The 21,412-nt window shown below is 36.9% G+C and overlaps 1 protein-coding gene across 1 annotated transcript; it reads left to right on the top strand.

Moving 5' to 3' along the window:
• Window positions 1–225: 225 nt before the first annotated feature.
• Window positions 226–16,257, top strand: LOC131048596 (uncharacterized). Its single transcript, XM_057982617.2, has 2 exons — window positions 226–764; window positions 14,219–16,257. Exons 1-2 carry the CDS (start codon window positions 700–702, stop codon window positions 15,774–15,776), a joined length of 1,623 nt encoding a protein of 540 aa, XP_057838600.2. The 5' UTR covers window positions 226–699; the 3' UTR covers window positions 15,777–16,257.
• Window positions 16,258–21,412: the final 5,155 nt, after the last annotated feature.

Below are 21,412 nucleotides of genomic sequence, written 5' to 3'. Positions count from 1 at the left end.
CATTTCCAGCTGGAACGCACGAGAATCATATAAAAAATGCTGCTTATTAAAGGAGCTCAAATTCCCAGACGTGTAAGGTGCAGATTCATTCCAGAGAGCTTGGAAAGCGTTCCTGAGAATTTGGAGTGATTAACAAAAAGTCTAAGGGGAAATACTTCCAGGAATGTGCCTTGCTCGGAAGCTTCTGGCACGAGGCAGGTCTCCCTCGGTTACAAGCAAAGAAGCATCATTAAATTCTCTCGACACTGTACGTGCCACGTCATTTAAACTGATGGACGAGAATCTGCCACGTAAGTACCTGGCTGGACACGTATCTAGGCCTGAAAATATCCTGGGATAGGGTTTGTATAAATTTGAGGTTTTGCACACCTGATGGAGTTTTGAAAATCTCGTTCACAACTTCAATCTTGGATGAAATTGAACAGTATGGACGTTAGATAATTCACGATAAGTATGGCGAAAGCTGCCACAGCAGAAGTTTCTGGTGCATCGTGAATCTTCTACTGCGCATTGCTGTATGTCTATTTCATTGGGTATAAATATCCTTTATTTTACAACTTTTGGGGATTTTGAAGACATTTGAAGTCGACTGAGAAATATTTAACAACAAAGTTGAGAGGATCTGGTTGCTTATTGTTGCGGACGATCGAGTCCCGGGGCGTCTCTAAAGCGTGAGTTTGGAAGCCGGGCAGTTGCTGCATGTCTTCTACGTCTCACAGGCTGAACACAGGGAAAGGGAAGGAAGTAGCAACGGAGCCGCAGAGGTATTTATCTATATTTGTTACTTATTTTAAATGGGTTAAGGGTTTCGACATCCAACAGTTTTATGGCTGTATGTTGTAGAACTTATAAAGTGGGTTTGGATTTGCATCTGCATCTGCATTCGGTAATGCTTAAATGTTTTGATGTGCATTTGCATTTGGATTTGGATTCAATGAATTTTTGAGATAGTTTTTTCGCTGGAATACAGTAGAAAAAAATGTATTTGGGGTGCATTAATGAGACTTTTAAATTAAGGGTGTATCTACTGGGACTTGGGTTTTGGGGTTTCGAACTGACCCATTTTCAGGGTATTTCTTATATTATCGGATCAATGCACTCCATAAGTCTTGATCCTTGGTTGATCAAGGGGTACTTAGACAATTTTAAAATTTTCTAACAATCTGGTTACCATTTGTCCCCGTTAAAAGGGGCTTGGCATTGGACGATCTTCACATTAGTTTAGACATTGCTTGGGTTGCAGAGAGTTATACGAGACTGGCATTTAAGGACACTTGCTTTTTTCATAAATTTTCGTATGCACTGAAACTTCTAAAATAATTACAAAATTTGCTCGAATTTTGCCTATCTTGAGGGTTTCTGCATTAAGCCTTTTTTCTCCACAAACTGAAAACTAAAATTGTATGTATTTAGAGTAATTAATTGTTTAGATAAATTGGCAATCACTGAGTTTTACAATTGGATATGGTTTTTCGCACTTCAAAACTTATAAGTTACATATCTGGTCAATTAAATGATTAGGTCATACTCTCATTAGTCCTGGGAGAATTGGTGTTAGAAGCACACTAAAATGAAGGAGGAAAATTTAAAAACTTAAAAGCCACATCAGCTGCCAACACTCTCTTTCTAATATTTGAATTTCTGTTTTGCAGCACCTTAAAGATTAAAACATGATTTGCAGAATAGTGAATTTGGCGTTTTTGGAGAGTTTTGGGGTTATTTCCATATTGTTATGATCCAATGATTTTTTTGAGTCTTGCCAATGTTTGCCAATTGTTTTGAGCCTCAGTCAACTACCATTTCAAGCGCAAGTGGGACTGCTAAGTCCAAGCCAAGTCTGAGTTTCAATGCGATGGTTTTATAATTAGGCTCTGATTGTTCACATTTTATGATTTTTGGAGTTTTCTGGCAATTGTAAATGTTAGTCTGTTCTGCAAACTTAAATCTGACTTATTTTATGTATTTTACATCCAGACTATGTAAATATTTAGATAACTTTGCATTAATTGTTTATGTTTAGGACACTTGCAAATGCTTTACCTTTCTACTAACTTAAAACTGAATTCGCATGTGTATTAGCCTTTGGATTTTGTAAATATTAAGACAATTTTTCTTGAATTGTTCAGTTTTTAGGTTTTGGCATCTAATAACTTTGCCATTCCAATCATCAGACACAATTTCACTATGCTTCCACATCTGGTTTCAGAAAAATCGTTACAAAATTTTCCAGCAACTCCGCACATTGTGGATTTTAGTTATCAAAATCTTTTTACATTTGGATATGCTTCTCTGCTCTACAAACTTAATGTCGAATTTGCAAATGCTTTTGCATCTAGAGTCAACATATATAATTTCTACCAGTTGTTTATATTTATTTGGATTTTGGTAGTGATTCAATGAACGATTTGCGTGTTTGCATAGACTCTTATTTTCAACAAACTTAAAATTTGTTTGTATTTGCTTTTGGATTTGGTCAATTCTATGTTAGTGATTTATGTCTGATTTGGATCTGGTCTGGATATTGAAATGTTACACCTAGGGCTATTTAGGGTCTTAATAAACAGGCACGGATTTGGCTGGAACTATGTTACCCCTAGTTTCTGGGATGGGGGGACGGGGAAACGGGTTTCCGGGATGGATTTTTTTTCCCAGAGTAGGGGACGGCAGGCACAGCAGTGGGGACAGCTATATAAAAAATAGGGAAAATTTAAAATATGTAGGGAAATTTTAAATATTTGTATAAAAACATGAATAAAGCATGCTTATATAGTGATATACATTATAAAACCTTAACATATAACATTTGTGTTAAATAATTTAAATTGAGAGTTTACATGAGAGTGGAAGTCAAACAAATAATCAAAATTCAATCATTAATTTTATGGGACAGCCAGAGTACGGGTTTCCGAAAGTTTCCGAGTTTCCGGGACGGGTCAAACTATGCCGGAAACGTGTCCCCAGGTAACACTGGGCTGGAACTATCATGGGGAGATCTTGAGTGAACTCAAGCATGGCCATGTTGTTTGTGTCTCTTTTGCAGAAGGTATTTGACTTAATTGATGCTGAGTAGGGCAATGTAATAATGGACTCAAGCATGGCCATGATGTTGTTGCAACAGGACTTGTACTTGTCCATGCAAGACACGTTTGTTTTTGCCACTTGACATGTTCTCTGGGCCCATTACCTCCATTTTTGACACATGCTATGACTTTGCTGGCTGTCAAACGGTTTTTTTCCCACTTTGAGTTTCATTTTCTCTTATTGGGCCACTTTGACTTCCAGGCTGAAAACTGTCTGATTCGTGTGGATTAAATAAAAATAAAGCTATCATTATCTGATGTCAATGACAGTGATGATCCTTTTGAAGACACATATGATGTCTATCAGAACATTTGAGTTGGCCTATCTTTGTTCTCCTTCTTCCAAACCTGCAGTTCACAACATTTTAATTAAATTTCATTAATAATCTTCAGTGTTGGCGGGTTGGTTGTTTCTCTTCTGCAAAAGTTATTTGAGTTCAAGGTGCTGAGTGGGGGGCCAGTGTAATGATGGACTCAAGCATGGCCATGAGTGGTTGCTGAGGGATTCTTACTTGGCCATGCAAGATGCCTTAGTTGTGGCCACTTGACATCTTCTCTAGGTCCAAGTTACCTCCATTTTTGACACACACTATGACTTTACTGGCTGTCAAATGGCTCATGTTCCCACTGTGAGTTTCATTTTCTCTATTTGGCTTCCAAGATGAAAACTATCTGATTCCTCTGGATTAAATAAAAATAAAGCTATCATTACCTAATGTCAATGACAATGATGATCCTTTTGAAGACACATATGATGTCTATCAGAACATTTGAGTTGAACAAATTGACATTGAAGTATAATTTTTAATCTTTATGGTGGTTTTGGTTATTCTATGATGCTATGTGGTATTTTGAACTTGATTCCTGTTCAAATCTGCAAATATGTATATATGCAAATATGTGTACCTCAAACCAAATCCAAACTGGTAATTTAGGGTCAATATTTAGATAATTTGTCAGTAGTTCATATTTTTTGGGCTATTTTTATTGAATGATTTTGACTTTTGCTTATAGTCATTTGTTAAATAAACATGCAATTGCATTTGCACACTGTCCAAATATTTCTCATACTTTGAGGGTTTTGTGCAGGTGGCTTTTAGTTTTTTTAAGGCATCTGAAAATTTCAGGGAAGATTTTATAACATTATAATAATTGTCCTTGCACTTGGAAAATTGATTGTGCAAGGATGACGCAAACAACCAATTTCAGTTAGGGAGCTTAGATTGGGATTTACCATTACATGAATTATTCAAGTGCTATTTCTTTTGAGTTTCTTTGTTGGATGTGATTGTGTATGTTGGTTTATGGAAAAAGTCTTATCATTTTAAAGTCATTTACAATTTTGTTTGCAAGTATTGGGTTAGATTTAAGTTTTCTTTGCATGCATAGGATTTGAGGTAGAGGTATCTTGAATTGGTTTTAATAGAGATTTTAGAGAGGCCAAATGTTGACAATATTTTCCTTTGTTACTTGCATTGTGACCTTATGATCAGACGTAGAAACCTTGTGCATTTGTGGACAACCACCATCCCAAAAGATAGTCTCCCCCAAAGTGTACTTGAATTCAAGACCTAATATTGATTCCTATCATGGAGAGACATAAATGTAAACCTGCAAATAAAAAGCTTATGCACAATAACATAAATTTAACAATAATGATGCAATTGCATAACACATGATACTTCTATTAGGAAGGTGCACTTGGATTGAAGACCCAATATTGGTTTCTATTGAGGAGATATGTAAATATGAACCTGCAAATAAAAAAGGTTATGTGAAATAACATATATTGAACAATAATATTTTGATTATATGGCACATGGTACTTTTTATATGCATCACAAACTGAAATGACATGATAGATTTACGTGGAGAGGTCCCCGTGTAATAAGCTGATTTGGCACACTTGGGAATGTAGGGACCATGTGAGTATTTTGAAGGCATCATGATGGGACGAAAAAGGTAAAATTTCGAAGCATTTTAAATTTGGGAAAGCTAGAGAAAGATTTGGCGATCTGGGCCATATTTATTACTTGTAAAGGAAGGTGCTGTCCTCATGAGCGAGATTTTATGAGATGGATGAGTAAGGAGGATGGCGTTGGCACACATTTTAATAATTACAACCTTTTCTGCTTATTTACACCAACCTTCCTTTTCAATACGATTTGGGGTAATACTAAAATTTGTGTGGGGCTTTCTACTAGTGTGGCTGAGTTTGACAGAATGGGTGGGGATAGGGTTCGAATTGAACTAAGCGAACATGATGAATTAAAAAATGATGCCACGGTCTGGCACATTTGCTACAAGGGTGGTTTGTCTTAGTTCATTGAGAGTATCAATGGCTATGATGAGGGCCTCTCCATTCAGTTCGCAACTTCATGGGTGGACAAAAGGGTTTCTATAGGCAGAATTTCTTTTGAAGTTATTGATGAGGTCATTGCTCAGGTGATGGGATTGCCAACTATAGGCAGGAAATGGAAGAAGAAAAGCAGGGTTTTTAACAATGATAGCCTCAACCAATTTTTTAGAGGGAATGAGAGCCCTATTAAGCTGCATGGTGGCTTTGATAGAGAGAAATTACCGTTCCCATGGAACGAGGTTTGTCTCATGATAATAAAGTATTTTACCCTATTAGGAAGATTCAAAGTTTTTACTTTTACCATTTGTCGTTGCTCAATCGTAGCCTCATTTCATTCCCTTTTTTCCATCTCAATTAGCTGGAATACTCTATGAATGAGGTGGTTGAGAGTGCCAAAAGCCAGGGGAAGAGGCCTATCCCGTTCCGTCAAGGTCTGATTTTTCGCCTTTACTATTCTGTCCTACTATTCTGCCCTCGACCAATTCTATTGATATCCCTGGCCCCAGCATGAAAAATGCATTCGGTTCTTGGGTGTTGTTAAAATTGTGTCCCGACCTGGGTCTCTTGAATCCCCCTCGATGATTGTGAATGATTCGAGGGACCCTAAACACAAAGCTCTGCTCTTTAGCATCAGCAATAAAAAAGGGGAAAAACCTACCCCCTGCCAAAAAGCCCAAATTGACTATTCAAGAGGTTAGTGAGGAGGAGGAGGAAGTGGGGGAAGATTTGAGCAAGAATGAAAATACCCAAGGTCTTTTAGGTTGGCCACCTGCTCTATCGAGAAAGGAAAGCTAAAGAATCTTGTGGACCATGATACTAAGGATGAGGCGGAACTGGGTAGTGAAGATGAGAAGAGAAGGAAGAATGTGGAAACTGACAAAGGGGGGGATAAAGAAGAGAGGGAAACCTTTGGGAATGATGATAGTTCCACCCATATTTCGTAGAGCCCAATTGACCTCACTGAGGACATGATGTCAGATGAAATGGGTATGAACAAACCCATAGCAGAAGGGACTTATAACTCCCAGCTGGAAGGGACCTGTTCTGGATGTAAAGCGAATGTTGGAGGAGGTTAAAGCCAAGGTCTTAGAACTTGAGAGGAAATTGGGGAGTGTTTCCCAGTTCAGCCTGAGGGTTATGCATAGTTTTGCCACCTCCTTGTGTCTGATGCAGAAGAAGATCTTGGGAGCTAACGAGGAAGAGGAAGGAAATTACAAGGAACTATTCAATTTCTTTATTGAAAACTGGTCCAATGTCCTTCACCAGGCTGGTTGCAAATTCAGGGATGGTAGCTGGGGATTATTTTACTTTAATTTTTGCTGTCAATGCTATTGATGATGTTTCTGGTTGCAGAAGGCCCTCCGTTAAGACTTTTACTTATATTGATATTGCTTATGTTTATTGCTATTGATATTGATGATGTTATTAAGACTTTAAGTAGGATAAATAGATTGCTGGACAAGGGTTCCAAAGATATTAGCTCTCATTATATTCTGTTGATAGTTAGTTTTTGATATTAGCTGGCTGTTAATGTGCTGCTACTGCTCTTACAGTTAATTTATGCCTGTTGGGCTGTTGCTTATGGGGACAGCAGGGACAGCACCCTTGTTTTGCTGCTTTTTAATATCAAAAACAGATTATGTACACATGGCTGCTCTTGCCCACAGGGTAGGGGCAGTGTAACTCTCAAACTACCTCCTTTGTCTTCTTGCCTAATCAAGAGAAGAATATGATAGGAATATGTTACAAATACTGGATAATACTCGAGAACAATAAGCCACTTGGAGAGGACAAACCTTAAAAAAAACACAGTTCACAATATGATGATAAAATTAAATAAAGTATAAACTAATTGCTACCTCCTATACATACTGTATTTATGCCATGGGTGCCACCCAAGCTGGCCTAGCTACGTATATAAGACTATATGCATGATCATATTTAACTTAAGGGTTATGTTAGACAATGGTAGCTACATATTTACTCATGCCCAATTTAGGTTAAGGGTGTAGCACCTAACTTGTAACAAATATGGATTCAATTTTTTTGCAACTATATGCTTACACATGCATAGGAGGCATGTTTTAATAGGCAAAAACACCACCTTTATTTACAATGATAGCTCATCTAAAATTATCTGCATGCACACTTCGTGTGCAAGCAAACTCATGCACATCTTTTTGTAAACATAGATCATTACACTGCATGCAACCACTTGCTAGACCTCTTGCACATTCAATCTTATAAATATAGGATATGACTTAAAATAACAAATACATTTGCATAGTCTTATATAGATGTTTATTCAAATGATTTATTTTTGGAGCCAACATTCTCATAATACAAAGTGTAATTCATCGTCAAAATACTAGAAGAATAACCCATGAATGCAAAACTTTGCAATTTTCGACTAAATTTAAATGCTTTTTGCCTCCATTGCAAGAGCTCCATGAAGCAAGTGCATTTCCCAATTCCTTTGCTGATCTCTCTTGTCTTATGTAGGGTGCATCCTTGCTCTATCTTTGGACACCAAACCACAAAACAATGCAAACTAGAGTAGCATCAAAGAAACTCATAACTGAAAAACACCACGTTCCTCAAGAATGCTAGGAACCAAGAACAAAACCATAATTTTGTATTCCTTTGGCTCTCTTCATCCTGATGATGGATTATGGAGTGATCCAAAATGTTGAGTCAAAAATCTATAACACAATATAATCCAGAAACAGCAGTATCTCTTCCTAATTTTGCCATCAACTCTTCAAGCAATAATCTTGTGTGTGCACACATCCTAACATGCTCATGCACATCCCTCCATTGTGCACATAAATCGATGTCATAATGTAATTTTTGAAGATAACTTAAGATATGGTATACCTTAACTTGCTCTTGGGTGCTTGTGGAAGAAACCATATGAAATATTACACCCATCGAAAGCAATGCACCTCTTAAATTGTATTTAAATGCATGCAAGTGAGTGATCAAGACACTTGAAACACATCAATAAATCAATAAAAACCAAGGGTGCAAGATACACTACCCCCTCCCTTGTTATGTGTACCCCCCTCCCTTGGCATGTTTACAAATGTACTCAGTAGGATACATGTATGATATAGCTTGGATTTAATCATTATATGGTGCCTGCTTGTACTTAGAATTACAGCAAATTTAGAGCCACCTTGGATACTTTTAGATAAAACATTTTGAAAAAAGTATGCTGTATCTATGTAAAATATAAAAACAAAAACACACTTGCCCCTCCCTTGGCATGTGTACAAATGTACTCAGTAGGATACATGTATGATATAGCTTGGATTTAATCATTATATGGTGCCTGCTTGTACTTAGAATTACAGCAAATTTATAGCCACCTTGGATACATTAAGATAAAACATTTTGAAAAAAGTATGCTGTATCTATGTAAAATATAAAAACAAAAACACACTTTGCCCTTACTGTCTCTGCATGTGTTTTTTGTTTGTTGTTTTCCTTGTTTTCTCTGCTTGCCTGCATTTGTGGATCTCCCTTCATGACTATCGCACAAGTTTTTTTTTTAATCCGAAAATGTCGAGCTATTTAACACAAAATGTACATGCCCTATGAGCTCTACGGAATGCATGCCAAGCTCTTTGAATTGAATCTACGTCTTTCAGGTTTGGAAGAATTTCAATGAATCTTAAGTTATAACTTATTACATACTACATATGACAGGTCAATACAGATCAAGAACTTGATTCATTTCACTGATATTCATCCAACCAAATAGGGACAGATCTTTCCAATGGGTCATATTGATTGAACAAATGGTACACCCAAATTACCAGTTCATCTCGAACAACCTCAAACATAGACCACAAACCAGAATTACTACATACAGAATATCAATGCAGAGAGCTTGGTGTGCATTCCATAGAGTACAGAGTGCATGCACACTGTTCCGTTACATATTTCTGTGTTTATTTAATTTTTTGTTTTTCATATTGTAAAACTTTATATATTTTTTATTACTGATTTTTTCATTTTATTTAATTATTAATAATATTAAAGTTTACTATTGTTTATTTTTTATTTCTTTTTTATAGTATTATTTTTATTAATATAATAATATTAGATTTTAATATATTTGTAAATTATATTTAGTGTGTTTTATTTTGAAATTTGAATTCTTTATTTGAAGGTATTTAACTATTTGAGTTAACTCTCTCTCTCTCTCTCTGCATATATATATTTTCTGTATTCAGCTCTATCCATATTAGGTTTTGAAAAATAGCATTTGTATTAGGTATTGTACTCATATCTGTGTACCCATATGTGTCAATACAACCTTACCTGTATATCCATCCAATCTGAAGTCCAGCAAGAGGAGTAAAAGAATACACTAACATAAACACACATCTGCACATAAATCGAAAATTGCAGTGTTTGGGATGTCTGTAATAATCATTTTCCTTATTTTTGTGCGTCTATTACCTCTTCATAGTTGTGTCCTGTTGATTATTTTTCTTTGCACAACATTTTATACATGTATGCTTCTTGTGTAACTGCTAAATCTGTGTCAAAACTGCACATTTACTTGCAACTTGTGCTTTTCTTTTTTTTTTTGGTTCTTCTTTATTTCTTTCTTTTGGGTAAGTGCTATCTTTATGAGGATAGCTCCCTATATTGCTCCAAAAAGTTGTACATAAAATATCCAAACTGATTCCAATACAAGCCGACAAGAACATCTACTTAAAACACTATGACCAACTGAAATAACTGCCTGATACCTATTCAGACCCGACACATACAAATCCGTATCTATACAATACCCCTTACACATTCCTCAGAAAGTGCAGCACTTGCGAAATCAGTTCGCCCAGGTAGAAAAGGGTGTCCGAAGACGCCTCTGTCAGCCACCAGTCATCAACCTCCTTCAGCTGTCTGAATGCAGTCAGTTCTCCATTCGTAACACAATCTCTGAAGGTCGACCAGGCAGTCATGACAAAATCTTTCTTCCGACGCTTTTCCTCCCTCTGCTCCCTATCCTCTCTCTCCTCCTCACTGTCTGCCATATTCTGAGCATCGTCGACCTCCTCATCATCTGTCTGATCTTCATCCTCATCTGTCTCTTCTTCTGAGTCAGAAGACAAATAGTTATCAGGATTGAAATAAATTTTGAGAATACTTTCCCTCACTCCGTTCTGCATCTCACACAGAGCTGCCGCCATCGCATCCCCATAGGTTGCAACTTGTGCTTATAATAATAATCTGCACATATTTATTCTTGTAATTCCCATCTTTTATAAACTCAGTTGCCTCTAGAAATCACCTCACATTTCTTCTTTGCAATGTACTAGACAAATATTATTATTTCATTCTTTCTTGTATCAACATGAGAATTTATGTATGTTCCTTGGGGATGTGTCCCCAGGATTTTTTGCCTTGTAACTACCTCAGGATGCCTCAGAAATGTCTCCCCGTTGTCCATAATAAAAAATAAAATCACCCTAGCTGTCCCAGAAACACAAGAGCTTTGTGGGGATGGCCGGACATCACCAAGATGGCTGGGGATGTCATCGTGTTAGGGATTTTTAGCTGTTTCCTCATAAAATCTCTCAATATTTCTTTTTTAAAGAAGCCCAAAATCAATTAAAAATATTGTAATGTTTTTTATGTTACTGTTAAGATAGATTTAGTCAGTCATTCGAAGGCAAGATATCAACTGTTATAAGTGTTAGGAATTGCATGCAGAAGATACCAATTATATGCAGATAAATATTAAATAGAGGAATGAAAAATACAGAAATAATAACAGTGAAGAGACAATATTTAACTTGGTTCACCCAAACTCGGGCTACGTCCACCAAACAGAGAGTCCAATATTATTATCTAGCAAATCGATCCGATTACACATAGCAATCCCTTGCAATTCAATACCGCTGCAAAAATGCTACAGAATTTTCTACCGAAAAACATAACCCTTAGCCGTTTTAACAAGACTTATGTTGGTTATAAAAATTAGTGGGGAAACTGCGCCGATAGAAGTGGGGGAAAATTTAACCTCTGAGTCTGATTAGGCTCCATATAACAACAATAAGAACAGTCATATCAGTGAGAGAAGGTATTTTTTTGTTTTTGTTATTGAAATAAACAATTTGACAGCAGCATTCCTCACATCAGTTTTGTGTCATTCATAATTTCATAGAATGGAATTTGATCAGTTCACATACAAAACAACTGCTCTTCATAAATCGTAAGGTTTCAAACATGCAATTTCATTTTCAAATCATGGATGCTCCAACCAATTTGTGAAAGAATACTCAAAAATTAATGACTGGTCTAAGACATGTGTAAGTGCGAGAATTGGAATTGGAGGAGAAAATAAAAAAACCACGAGTAAAAACTAGCCACACGAAGCAGCCTATTTTTCTTGTCTCCATTTAAAGTCAAGAATTTGCTCTTGCATGTGTCAAGCACTATGACCCTAAAAAAGGAAGATGCGAGTGATCAAGTGCTTTGCAAAACCCTAAAAAAGGAAGATGCGAGTGAGTGATCAAGTACTTTGCAAACCTGATCCGAATTCAAGAGAAAGTGTCTTCACTTTGCCATTTTATGAAGAGACTAGAAGATTGGTCTAGGAGAATGTGAGAAGGTAAAGGAGGAGTTTTCTTGAATGTCGAAGGCACATGGCGAGAATTGGAATTGGAGGAGAAAATAAAAAAACCACAAATAAAATTAGCCACATGAAGCAGCCTATTTTTCCTGTCTCCATTTAAAGTCAAGAATTTGCTCTTGCATGTGTCAAGCACTATGACCCTGAGAAAGGAAGATGTGAGTGAGTGATCAAGTTCTTTGCAAACCTGATCTGAATTCAAGAGAAATTGTCTTCACTTTGCCATTTTATGAAGAGTCTAGAAGATTGGTCTAGGAGAATGTGAGAAGGTGTAGGAAGAGTTTTCTTGAATGTCAAAGGCACATGGCAATGATCAGTTGAAAGAGAGTCTTCTTTAATGAAAGCAATGGTGTTAATTTGTTTGACTCTTATGTCAATTCTCAATTCAACTTTGATGTATACGAGGAATGCCTTATTAATGTTATCATATCAATATTTGAAATTTCCCTATATTTTTAAATTTTTCTCAAGTTTTTAAAAGCCATCCCCTGCCATCCCAAAAAATGGTCTAAAAAAAAATCCATTCCTGAAATGCATCTCCCTGCTCCTTGTTGTCCTTGTCCTGAAAACAGTTGTCTGATGATACAGAGGGATTACAAAAGACTGGCTCTGCTATGGCACAACTAAGGTTGTGCTTGTTATCGAACTTTGCATGATGGAGTGACATGTTTGAAATCTAAATCTTGATAGTTGCCTCCAAGCTTGCACAGATAGAAGTTTTCAGTTCTTCATAGGAGTTTATTATTTGTTTGGGTTTTTTGTCATTTTTGTATTTTCTCTTCCAAGTGTGAATCATAGTGTTATGAGGATAGAACGCATAATTGCATGAGGTGGATGGTGGTGTGCCAGAATGTAATATTGTTATGATGCCAAGAATAGTGCCCAACTATAGGCAGGTAGTGCATGCCTAAATATCATACATGTGCATAGATATGGATAGGAGGCATTCATGCATGGAATATATTTCAAGGGATGTTTTATTTTGGGATGCATGCAACTTGCAGTTTACTTCAGTGCTATTTTTCTAGTTATGCATGATGCTATGAAAATTTTAGGCAGCACTGGGTATAGACATTTATATGTAATCCTATTCCTATTCTATAGGCTCTGAGAGAGGTATATACCCCTATTCTATATGCTTTAATAGAGACTAGTACAATACGCTACAATAACTGCTAACTTAAAATACATGGAGATGTCATAATAAGATAGTTGTTCTTATACTATGTTATGCACCCGTTGAGAACTACCGAGTCATTGTCTATAATTAGTTGGACTATAAGATGGTTGTTCTTATAGCATGTTATGCACCAGCATGTATTGTAGTTCGATTGTATAATGTTGCATTTATCCCTGATGTTCCTACAAAAGTTAAAGATCTGGGACCATGAACAGCTATTGCAGAAATTATTTTGATAATTCTGTAATTGCCAGATTTTCGTTTCTTTCTACACCTGTCAAATGTTTGCAGGTTTGTGACACCATTGTAAATTAACAACATACAGGGTTTTCTTTTTAAGAGACAAAGAAACTCGTTAAGATCATTCTGAAATGCAACATTTCAGAAAGGGAAGTTTCAGATCACATGTAGATTTTAAATTGCTTCTTATGGGAAGAGATACTTTAGACTAAGTACAAGTCCTTGTGAAACATTATCTTGCATGTTATTGTGGAAAGGAGGAACTGCTAGTACATTTTTGGCAAAGTTATCATGGGTGGATGATAGAGACGGTCAAATTTTAGAATGGGAATTTGAGGGTGTTAGAAAATTTGTTTGTACTATAGGAAGGATGGGGTGGGGCATGCAGAGTAAGTGCACGTTCTGTGGAGCATTTTGGGAAATGTTATCGAACATATCGTTATCATTATCTTGCATAAATAATGACATGGTTATGGGATTGGAGCTGCCTTTTAAGGTTCTTATGTGATTACTGATTGTGAGTCCAGAAAGCAGATTGTACACTTTCGGGTCTTGTTCAACTTATTTGCATCGTGCTTATGAGTAATTAAATCACTCATGACTCAATGTAATTTGTAATGAATAACCTAATAAAGTTTTCAGAAGCTGGCTCAAAATTAGGAAGGTTGTATATAATATGAACATCACTTTTTATTTTTACTTTGCAGGAAAAGGAAGGCACGAAGTGGAAACCATGGAAATAGTACTGTAGCAGAAACTTTGGCCAAGTGGGAAGAGCTGAACAAGCAGGCAGAGAGCTCAAGAGATGGCTCAAAAAGAGTCAAAAAAGCGCCGGCCAAAGGTTCAAAGAAAGGATGCATGAAAGGAAAGGGTGGTCCTGAGAATGCACATTGCAATTACAGAGGAGTTAGACAGAGAACATGGGGAAAATGGGTTGCAGAGATCAGAGAACCAAATCGGGGCAGTCGACTGTGGTTGGGTACCTTTTCCTCAGCAGAGGATGCTGCTCTTGCATACGACAATGCTGCAAGGGCCATGTATGGATCTTGTGCTCGTCTGAATCTTCCTGAAATTAGTGCCTCAAAGGAGTCTTCGGTAACATCTACTTCAACTCATGTTACTTGTCAATCTCTAGAATGCTCTACATCTCAGCAATGTGAGGTCTCTAGTGAGTGGAAGGATTTTAAACAGGGTCTCTCTGCTAAAAGTCCTCGCCTCAGCCCTATTCATTCATCTTTGTCTCTCACAAGTGATCTGGTTTCTGAAGCTGGAGTGGAAGTGAGGGACAGTGCTAGAAGTGTTGAGATAGATCAGGGACATGGAACTACTGGGATGGATTCTGAATGTCACCAAAAAATGTGCATAGGCATTGAGGATTCAAGGCAGAATTCTGAATCAAAATTTTTCATTAAATCTGAGGTAAAGGCTGCAAAAGAAGAGACTACATTAGATTTGTCTGATAAACCAGAGGCTATCAAATCTGAGGTGAGCAGCGTTAAAGGAGACCCAATGATTTGTTTTCCCTTTAAAGCAGAGCAAGGAGATGGAGAGTTGTTGCCAAGAATTATACCTAAAAGTGATTTACGAGATGCTGCAAATGCTTTTGATTACCAGCAGACAATATCCCAGGGGACTATTCCAAAATATGAATCCCAGCAGGATTTTCCTTCCACGGTTCAGTCCGAATCATCATCAAAGTGTGGGATGCAGCCAACAACTGCTAATGTTGAAATCTTGGATTCAGGTGAACCACTTGATTCTCTGCCTGACCTAGAACTGCAGAGTTTTCATGAACTATTTGATCCGGAGGAGTTTTTAAGAATGATTGAGGATGACAAAAAGCCCGATTTCTCAGAAACAGACACTGTTGGTTTCAATCCAGTTTATTACAGCTCCTGGCCACAGGAAGAAATCACTGAAGGGAATGTTTTACCTTGTAATCAAATGCACCCATCTACCAGTCCATCTTTTGAGTCCTCACAGTTACAGAACATGGATGGAAAACTGCTTGAAAATGTCTCTCCTGGGCAACAATTTCCTAGTATAGATGTGGTTGAACAACATCATATTGTTGACAGAAAGCAATTAAGGAATTTTCTTGATATGCAACAGTTTCATTTGGATAGCCTTGGACCATCTAACATCCAAGATGACAAACAATCTTTAAGATTTGATGATAGACGGGGTCTGCATCAGAAGGCTGTTAATGATGGTCATTTCTCATGTTTCCAATACCCAGATAACAATCAAGATTTTCAGTCTTAAAACTCTGGAACCTGACAGGTCTTGCCATCACAGTAGATACTGGCTGATGTAATGGCACTAAATGCAAGATTCGAGAGTGTTTGAAGATATTTTAAAGGCTGCAAGTAGATGAGTCTTGTAAGTAGGAAAGCAAATTTGTGTGATAACCAATATACCTTGTGGATATGTAGATATGTGAGATATGTTTTATATGAACTGGTCGTCTGTTATCCCACACTCCCTTGCTACAGCAAACATCATAAAGAATAGTGAAAGGAAAAGCCATTTTTGACAGGGGGACTGTGTTATTATCCCCTTTTCTTCTTTTGAAAATCTGAACTAGTGTTTCCACTGTATGGTATCACAAGATCGGCTATTTATATTCTGTTTTTTTACAGAGTGTCTGTAACATTAGCATCTGAAGCTGAGTAGAGCCTGTTATATTATACACCAAAGAATATAACTTTTCGTTTCTTAATAATCTTTTCAATATTTGGTTGCATTTGAGTGAGTTGTTTTTATGTGTTCTAGATACACGATGTTTGTTGTCACACCAACTTGAAAGTTACTTGATTAATCATTCGATCACCTCCTGTTATTCGCATATTTAATGTTCAATACTCTGCTAAATTCTTATTGAAATAGCTGTTAGTGAGTAGCATGGCTTCTAGAGTATACAAGTAAGAGTCACCAAATGCATGAGAATGTTGGCAAGCAGATAGCTACAGAAATTTATTTCAGATATGGGAAACATAATGTTTAATATATATTATGATCATGTTTGGTTTGTACGGGAGGTCACATATGCATGGTTACTGAGAATTTGAAATTATCATGCAGAATTTACATTATGTGAAAACAATGGTTGGGCGTTAGTACTCGAGGGCATTGAAGTAGATTTCAGTGGTATTTATGCAATATCCAGATTTTTGTGGAATGACGGCCATCTTTAGTAAAGCACTTCCTGAAAGTATTCAAGATTGTAGACATTTTTGTTTGTTGCTGTCTGTTTCCCAAGCTGAGTTTGTCAGTTTGTGGCCATTACTCTAGCACTACACAATACTTTCTGTTTACATATCTAATTGCTTGCATCTTTTTTGCTCTGTGGCTGTCTTGTAGGCAATCGAATATTTCATGCTAGTATGACTTATTACTAATTAAAAATTTCCTTTTACTGAATTTCAAGGTGAAATAAGAATGCTGTAAACTCAACTCATTGTGTAGTTGATAGGTAGTGGCAACCAAGCTAGCATTCTGTACGTTATTAATGTAAGATATCTTTCAATCAACTTTTCTTGCAAATGAGATTCAAAAACCTGATTACCAACCAGGTTTGTATAGAAATCGTTGGGTTTATCCTTGCTTGTGGGTATTTGGTATTTATCAGTAGTGTACCACTAATGATTTGGCTCTACAGTTTTCTAGGAATCTAAAGGGTCTGTCGTCAGATTTCTGCATGCGTTAACTGGTCAGATATATATTGAATATCATATCTTTGATCCTTAAATCTCAACTTTGGTATTCAAAAAGTCTATTCTCTACATGCTTCATCAAGTTGCTCACAAATTTGTTTTTGTCATCTCGTGGTTTGGGCAATTACCCAAATTCCATTTCACTAGTGTGACGGTGCTGAATAATGGACTCATATCGCAAGGACCCAGCCTTTAAAACGTTTACCGACAACACAAAATATTGAGCTAGATCCTTAAAAAAAATGAATGTAACAAGACTCTTTGTGGCCATGTTAAGGAGCTGTTTTAGGGCTGTTGGAATGATCATGGATCACGGGTAAGAAGTTGGAATGCTTTTGTGGCTTGTTGGGGTCTCTGTCTCTGGAAACATTGATGTACTTCGACGAGAGACTCTTTAGACTGTCGTGGATTCAGTTTCTATAAAAATATTAGTAGAGTCGAATTTGCCTTTTAGTGAAAAATTAAAAAAGAGATGCAACATTTACAAAGGATCAGATTTTCACTAAACCTTTTCTTGCAGATATATTTGTCTATTTGAGACACAAGTTAGGGGTCTTTGCCTTTTTTGTTGAGAACTAGATGCATGAAGTTGCATTAATCTGGTGGATTTCAGAGCCTTATCTTTTTGTTCGGGTTGATGAGTTGGTGCTACTACTCATTCAGAGTAATCGGTGGTTCAGATGATTAGTGGTAAGATGAGTTTTGGGAGAGCATAATTTGTATTTTGTCTTTGACATTGCTGTCAAAGGGGGAGAGAGTCATGGGGGAGAGAGTCATGTGAAAAAATGTTTTATCTTTGGAGCTTTGAGTGCATGATCTTAGGAGAAGTTTGTTGTAGATTGTTGGTGTTGATCTATTTCCTTTACATTGATTGTTTTTCACATTCATATGTTGTCATCAATGTCAAAGGGGGAGATTGTTAGATATTGTTGCCATTGATGTCAACATATTCGTGTGTTTTGGTGTTGTAGAGAGCTGTTTGGTGTTTCAGTGATTGCATTGAGTTGATATGGTTGATTTATTTATTTGGGACGATGGAATACTTCATTCTTTATTGGTTTATGTGATTCGAAAAAGTTTTCTTGATCATATTATTTGATTCAGTTTGTAGTTAAGTCTTTCTGTTATGTGGTTGGCAGAGATTGGTATTTGATTCGGTGAGCTCCGGTATGATCATATCTCTGGGTGTGGATTTGGGAAGAATGATTTGGATGTTCATGTGGATCTTCAGTTCAGATGGTTAGTGATTTGGTGCTCTGCAAGATATCTTTCTAGTTTGAATTGTTGTTGTGAGTGTTCCTGAGAGTTAGCGTGTTGATCGATGAAGATTTGAATAAGTGGTGTTGGTGCAACTATTGTGGATGATTTTAATGTGCTTGTTGGTGTTTCTTGATCGTGTCTTATTTGTTTCGATGGTCACATTGATCTTTGTGGGTGTTTTTGGTGATTTTGTTGATATGATGATATTCTGTGTTATGCGGTATTGTTGGTGGTGTAGCGTGTTGCGATTGATCTTGGCAAGATTTCCGGTGTTGATACATGTTTGGATACTTAATTTAGGTCCATGTTATGTCATATATGTTCTTATATTGGTCCGGTGGTTGATTTATGTATCGTGAGATACAATTTTATAATTGAGTGTTGAGGGTTTGGCCGACCTTGTAGTCAAGTTTGATAAATTGTATAAATAGGTGATATAGTCATGCAATTTAGGTGTTGATGTTGTGTCTGCATTATCAGAGTGTGGCGTATGCGTGCATAAGAAAATTATCCTTTGGTGTGATGTATTGAGAAGAGATGGTTGTAGGCTAGACAAATGTGCTTAAATGAAATTGTCATCAGGCATAAGGAGATGTTATATTTGAAGTTTATGTAATCCGGATTGTAGTCCGAATCTTATTGTAAGGTAGTGAACCCTCATTGAGGGTTGAAGCTTTTTGGGTCATCTTATTTTGAATAGTGAGCTCTAGGCAGTGTGCCTGAATGCATGTGCATTTTCCATTGTAATATTTACACATACTACTACAAAGTATCATCTTATTGTGAGTAAGTTCCCATCGCGTTTTTTCCCTTAACTGGTTTTTTCACGTCAAAAACTCGGTGTTATGTGTGTTGGTGCTATTGTGTTTATCTTTATTCTTTTTGCAATTGTTTAGATTTGAGATTGTGCTTAAGTTAGTTAATCTGGTGAAAACTGATTCACCCCTCCCTCTCAGTTTTCCTTCTTGATTGTTGCTAACGGTCTCGATCATCCTGAAGCTAAGAAAACGATCAAGGAATTCCATGGCAAGTATGGTACAGACCATGGGTCAGTGGATTCAACAACACATTAGATTTTAAAGGTTAGTTACTAGTGGCCCAATATATTCAAAGATGTCCATGAGCATGTCAGACATTGCCACACTTGTCAAATGGCGACATCTAGAGAGAGGAACCTCGCTATACCCCTTCAACTAGTCTTTGAAGTAAGACCATTCGCACGATGGGCATTGAATTTTGTTGGGGTTATTAATCTCAATTTATTTGCAGGACTTAAATTTATATTGACTGCCATAGATTACTGCACCAAGTGGACTAAAGCTCAAGCTTGCAAGAATGCAACTATAGAATCAATCCTTAAATTCCTTGAAGAACACATCATTACCAAGTTTGGGATGCCCTTTTCTTTGGTATGTGATAACGACCCAACTTTTACCTCAGCACAGTTAATGCAATGGTCATATGATTTTAAGGTGGTTCTCAAATTTTCTTCAAATTATTATCACAAGGGGAATAGAGTAGCTGAATCCACCAATAAGAACCTCTTAAATGTCATACAAAAATTGTTGGAGAAGAGTCCTAGAGATTTGAACAATCAATTGAAATACACCCTTTGGGTTGATAGGACTAGAGTCAAAGATGCCCTAGGAATTTCTCCTTACTATCTTGTGTATGGCTAAAGTCCTGTTTTTCCGGTTAACTTACAAATCCTTGTCCTTTCATTTATGAGAAATCTAGAAATGGAAGACCAGGTTGAAGTTCGTCTCCTTAACTTGTTAAAACTTGATGAACAAAGGATCGATACCCTGTACCATTTTGCTAAACACCAAGCCGTTGTCAAGCGATGGTTTGATAAAAGAGCCAAGGTAAAAGCCTGTAAGATTTCCGACTTAGTTCTCTTATGGGACAAAGCTAGAGAAAAAAAGGGTGACTACCATAAGTTTGAAAGGTTGCGGTTAGGTCCTTATCAGATTGTTGAGATCCTGGGGGAGAACACTTTTAGATTAAGCTCCTTGACTGGAGAACCTGTACTGTTGCTTGTCAATGGTCAGTTTCTCAAGAATTACTTTGATTGATCCAAGTGGAGCTTGTTTAATTGTATTTTAGTAGTTTAGCTACTATTTTTTGCTTTCTTTGTTGTTGTTTGTTGTTTGTTTTGTTGGGGAACCATTTTTTGCTCAAAGCTTTTTGATGTAATGAATATGCTTTGCATAATAATGGGAAGTTTGAGAGTCTTTACTCTTAGCTCTTTATAACTTCATAATCTTTAAGCTAATTTCAAAATCCTTGTCTACATTCGTCCAAGCTAAGGTATAACTGTTCAATTATGATTTGAGTTTTGACATTCGATAGGTAAAGGCTAACCCGACTATTGAGCACTATCCGCACATTATAAATACATCCTAAAATCTTTGAAGATGTTAGAACTTGTGTCCAAGTGAAAAGTCAAAATCAAGTTGTTTCTTGTTGTCCACTGTGGCCCGCACCCGCACCGCCACCCCCATCCCCACTCCCACTTCAAAACTTCATTGTTTGGAAAGTTTATTTAAGATTCAAGGCAAAAAGGCTCTATGTATACAAATAAATAATAAAAATAGAAAAGGAGAATGAAAAATAATGAAATTTCTCGCTGCAACTTATTTGGGTGTTTCAAGTATCTCCACTGGGGCTATGGATGCCTAGCTGGCAGTGGAGCAATGCTTGGTGGGGATTAGAGGTAACTCTATCGGGACTATGGATGTCTGACCGAAAACAAAGCTATACCTAGGATGACATTGCATGAAACAAAGGGTTGATTTCATTTACGTAGCTTGGGCCTAAATTCTTTTGTCTATTTTAAGATCGAAAAGATGGGGCAATTAATCAAAGCACACACTTACGAGTTGTTCGTGTATAGTCTCAATATTATTGTTCGACCTTTGGTTG

Source organism: Cryptomeria japonica, chromosome 7 (genome assembly GCF_030272615.1).
Source record: "Cryptomeria japonica chromosome 7, Sugi_1.0, whole genome shotgun sequence".
Lineage (NCBI taxonomy): Eukaryota > Viridiplantae > Streptophyta > Pinopsida > Cupressales > Cupressaceae > Cryptomeria > Cryptomeria japonica.
This window is presented reverse-complemented; position numbering and strand designations above follow the sequence as displayed.